General features: G+C 52.4%; 1 protein-coding gene across 1 annotated transcript in view; it reads left to right on the plus strand.

Annotated features, from left to right (window-relative positions):
- The window catches only part of b4galnt4a (beta-1,4-N-acetyl-galactosaminyl transferase 4a), a gene marked incomplete at both ends in the record, with an annotated part of 62058 nt that overhangs the window by 53184 nt on the left and 3874 nt on the right, over window positions 1-5000 (plus strand). Inside the window, 5 exons of the mRNA XM_080841667.1 lie at window positions 295-404; window positions 1279-1379; window positions 1615-1688; window positions 2064-3420; window positions 3804-4198. Of these exons, the coding sequence (XP_080697793.1) occupies window positions 295-404; window positions 1279-1379; window positions 1615-1688; window positions 2064-3420; window positions 3804-4198 (2037 nt within the window). The remainder of the gene's footprint in view (window positions 1-294; window positions 405-1278; window positions 1380-1614; window positions 1689-2063; window positions 3421-3803; window positions 4199-5000) is intronic.

Genomic DNA, 5000 nt, shown 5'->3' on the forward strand with positions numbered 1-5000 from the left:
TCCGTCAGTGCTCAGGCAGTTAATCAGTGTGTGCAGAGTTTCATGTGTCAGATACACTGTGTCATCAGATTACACTCTGACCTACATCAGGTGTTATCATTCTCTCTTTTTTTGTCTCTTTTTCTCTCCGTCTTTCCCGGCGTCTCTCAGTGTCTCTTTTAACTTTCTCTCTTTTTTATCTCTCTGTCTGTCTGGCTCTGTTTTTGTCCCTCGCTCTTCACTCTTCTCTCTGTCTTTCTCTCCTGTTTTTGTTCTCTCTTTCAATCACTTCCTGTGTCTTTTTTTGGCCTACAGTACCACTGCTAGAGCCGTCTCGTTTGGAGAATGTGCTGCCTGCCTGCCTCTACACTCCCACCTACGTGGTGAAGGATTTCCCCATCGCTCGCTACCAGGGCCTTCAGTTTGTAAGTCTAGTTATCTCCCTGTTTCTCTCTCACACAGACACACACACACACACACACACACACATACACACACACACACACACGCACACTTTTCTGAAGTATATATCTACACACATTTACATACCCAGTTGTAGAAGACACCCTTTTACATACACATGCACTCCCCTTCACACTGTGGCCTCATTACTACCTGGAATGTGCATTATTTTCTGCTACCTGAATGCCCTGTCGTGCATAATCCCTTACATATCACACTTATTCACACTCTGTCCATCACCTTGTGGAGCTCCCACAGCATGTCATCCCAGCCTGTTATCTTGAATGTACTTCCTTCTGGATCAATAAAGTTTCTATCTATCTATCTATCTATCTATCTATCTATCTATCTATTCTACCTATTAGCTTGTATTGTAACCTGTATGTAGGACACAGCTCTGTTTGTCTCTGGATTAAGGGCATGTTGGCTCAGTGCAGCTCTAAGCAGCAGAGGACGTGGGCCAGTCAGAGTGGGCGATGCTTTCAGCTCCCCCTACTATTAGTCTGGGGGGAAATCACTGATCCCTGACCCTAGCCAGGCCTCTGCTGCTGCACAACACTGCCCCCCTTTGGGGTAAGCTGGTCAGTACAGGCACCAAGCAGCAGTCAATAGCAACAGTCACTGACAAAAATAGAGAACTAAATGAACTGAAGCCTTCTGTCTTCACATGCATTACGCAACTGTTTCTGTCTCTATTACTGGTTAAGGGGAAACATGGCTGACATCATTGGTTTTGGCAGCAGGGAGGTGCTGTGATGAACCGTATGCATGGAGTTCCACTGTAGCCCGCTGCGCTTTAATGACTGCTCCCCCCCCCCCTCTGTGTCTCTGCGCCAGGTGTACCTGTCCTTCGTCTACCCCAATGACTTCACGCGCCTCACCCACATGGAGAGGGAAAACAAGTGCTTCTACAGGGAGTCGCCCATTTACCTGGAAAAGTAAGGTCACCTCTTTAAAAACAAGTCGTCTTCACTGCTAGTGCGTAAAAGCACGAAATGAATGATTGTGGTCTGGATGAGTAATGTATGAGAATGCTTCGGGGGAAGCCACTGAGATCTAATCCCAGGACATGAACTCATGAACTCGGAAACGACTGTGAGTGTGCACAGAGATACGGATGAACAAGTGGTGGGATTCATGTCTTGTTTTTGTCGTCTTTTTCCCCGATGACAGATTCGGCTTTTACAAGTACATGAAGATGGATGAGGAGGATGACGATCAGCCTCTCTTCTTCCCCAACCCAGATGGTGCGTGTGTGTGTGTGTGTGTGTGTGTGTGTGTGTGTGTGTGTGTGTGTGTGTGTGTGTGTGTGTGTGTGTCTGTGTGTGTGTGTGTGCGTGTGTGTGTGTGTGTGCGTGTCTAGAGGACAGAGGGACCCTTTTTAAGGCTGTGACAAACCTTCATACTAGCTGTATTTAAGCAGGCATCCAAATCGCTGCGTTTATTTAATAAAAGCTTAATTTGCACAGCGGCACTTCAGAGGCTAATTAATTGAGACCTAATTGTTTGGGAGACATCTGAGAGATAGGACAGTTAACTGATTATTTATCCGAGGGAGTTATTTGTCCGAGGGGATCCGATGGTTATGTAATGTCTGTTTTCTTGTTTTCTTCTGGACGCAGACTTCCTGGAGGAAGAAGAGGGGGTGGACCCAGAGGACGAGGTGGAGACAGTGGGCACCCAGGCCAGCCGTGCCAGCCGTAGCAGCCGTGCCAGTCAGGCATCCACCAGACACCCGCGCAAGGCCGGCGGAGCCACCCCTGCCGAGAGGAGAGAAGAGAAAGGGCAGGAGAAGGAGGAGGTGGAGGAGAAGAAGCAGCAGCAGGAGGAGGAGGGGGAGGAGGAGGAAGAGGAGGAGAATAATGTGGTGCGCAGGAGGCCCAGCAAGCGCGTACTTCCACACGAGAGGCAGAGGGAGGGGGATCTGGAGCGGGAGTGGAAGCACCACCGGGATAAGGGGAGGCACCCGGCCGTCGTGAAGCCCCAGCCGGAGGAGCCGGAGGCTGGGAAGGAGGAGCAGGGAGTGGTGCGGGGCGGTGAGCGGCACCTCTCCTGGATCCGCACGGGCCCAGAAGAGCTCAGCCGCAAAGGCCGGGCCCGAGAGCCGGCGCCCAAGCTCAGCAAGTCGGCCCTGCTGTTCCCGCAGAAGACCTCTCTGAGCGCGCTCACCCGCCACGCCAAGCAGATCCTCACCAACTCGGCCCACGTGCCGCGGAGCCCCGCCGACACGCGCACGCGGGTCAAGGAACACAAGAGGGATCCCAACAAGATCTACATCACCAGGCCACGGCCTGCCAAGGACAAGAAGGCCCCGCTGTCCCGCCAGCCCAGGGAGGTCTTCCCGGGAGTTTTCCTCTACCAGACCGGGAAAACCACCAGGCTGGTCAACCTGGGGGCCAAGGCCAGGGGTGGCCCTCTCCTTCCCAAGCCCCCACCCAGGGCTGTCCCCGTCAGTGCCAACCTTACCAAGCCGGCTGCACCGCACAAACTTCCCAGCAGGGCGGCGGTGTTGAGCCACACAGACACGAGGAGAGCCACACCAGACCCGCCCAAAGTGCCCCACACGACCACATCACACCACCGCCCACCCCCTACAGGCCTGGCACCTAACTCCTCAGAGAACACCCTTCCCATGGACACCCGGGTCACTTCCTACATGCGGACGTCTGAGATCACCGAGTCCCAGCAGCAACAGCAGCAGGGCCAGCAGGAGCAGGAGCAGGGGCAAGGGGCGGTGCCTGAGGAGGAAGGCGGCCTATCGGAGTACAGCTACGAGGAGGCGGAGCCGAGGCCGGGCTGGGCAGAGGAGGCTATTAACTGGCAGCGGACATTTTCGGTGAACACCATGGACTTTGAGCTGCTGCGGTCCGACTGGAACGACCTGCGCTGCAATGTGTCGGGCAACCTGCAGCTGGCCGAGAGCGAAGTGGTGGACGTGCTGGCACAGTACATGGAGAAACTCAACGAGCGCAACGGAGGGTGAGTGGCTGTTTGTGTGTGAGTGTGTGTTTGTGTGTGTGTGTGTGTGTTTCTTTTTTCTCTGTGTGTGAGTGCATGAACATGTGTGTGTTTGCGTATTTGTGGCCATGAGTGATTGAGTGTGTGTTCAAGAATGTTCTGGTAGATGTGACAAGACACTGTATTTGTTTGTTTCTAGTATTTGTTTTTGTCTGTGTGTCTTGTCTGATTGCTTCCTGTTCTAATTCAGATAGTGAGCCTTTGGCAAATTTGTAATTATTTTCAGTTTTAAATATGATCACAGTGAATTAAACAAACTCTCTGTCCTTCTTTTTTCCATTTTATTTCTGTCTGCTCTCCTCTCTCTCCCCCCCCCCTTCTCTCACTCTCTCCGTCGCCCTCAGCATCTACACCCTCCTGCGCATCATCAACGTGGAGAAGCGGCGCGACTCGGCCCGTGGCAACCGCTACCTGGTGGAGCTGGAGCTGATGGAGCGCGGCCGCAACGTGGTGCGCCTGTCGGAGTACATCTACATGCTGCTGCACCGCGGACGCCTGGAGGACAGCCTGGAGACAGGGGAGTTGGTCACCCCGCCGCCACCCACGCCCGCCCCCGTCAGCACACCCGGTGGCCCCGCCAACGCCATCGGGAACGTGGCCCCGTCCTCGCGGCGCCCCCTGCCCACCCGCACCAGCCGAACCACGCCACAGGCGGGCACTTCCTATGCCAAACCCTTGCTGTGCCAGCCGGTCATGCTGCAGTGGAAGAAAGATGTCATGGTGCACTTTGTGGTGCCAGGTGGGTCTCGGGTCTTATATGTGGTTCCTCGCGCAGCTTGCAACTCCACCTAGTCCACTCCAGGTGTTACCAATCCAGTTTAGTTTGATTTATATAGAGTCATTAAGAATTGACTAATTGTCTACAGAGCCCCAAGGCCAAGGATGCCATGTAGAGGTGTTAGTTGATTCATTTGATTGATTCAGAGAGTAATTATTTGATTGTTAAATGATTCTCAAGGTATTACAATGCACTTTGTTCTCCTTTCCGTTTACCTGTCTTTATCTATTTTGGATCCATGCCCATCTGATTAAAGTTGGTGTAATAAACATGCTCCTCATTAGCTAAAGCTGGTGTTTTCATCTAATCGTGGTTGCTACTGATGAGTTCAGTCAGGTTTGCATAGCAGGGAAAGAGTGGAAGACATACAGAGCAGGGGGGGGCTAAGGCTGGATCGATAACCACTGCTTTAGTCCATACAGCGCATAACCTCAAGGAGCATCTTAGGGCACAAAGCTGCATCAAGCCGTTCAAACGCATTAAGTGTTATGGAATTAAACCGTGTCATGGCATAAGGCATAGTGCTGCCTAAGCACCAGACCTGCCAAATGTGCTTTTATGGGATTAACTTCTGTAAAGTTGATCTGGCCACTCAGGCAAGGTGTGTTGGCTGTGTCTAAGTGAGCCGTGGCTGTGTCTGCAGTTTTGCCAATTATAGCAGATGACAGGGAGACAGGGAAGACAGGGTCTCTCAGGGGCTTTTTATGCAGTGTGTTGAAGGCGGGAATTTCATGTACTTTTTTCCACCTCGTCGTTCTGTATG

This window comes from Sprattus sprattus, assembly GCF_963457725.1.
Source record: "Sprattus sprattus genome assembly, chromosome: 7".
Lineage (NCBI taxonomy): Eukaryota > Metazoa > Chordata > Actinopteri > Clupeiformes > Clupeidae > Sprattus > Sprattus sprattus.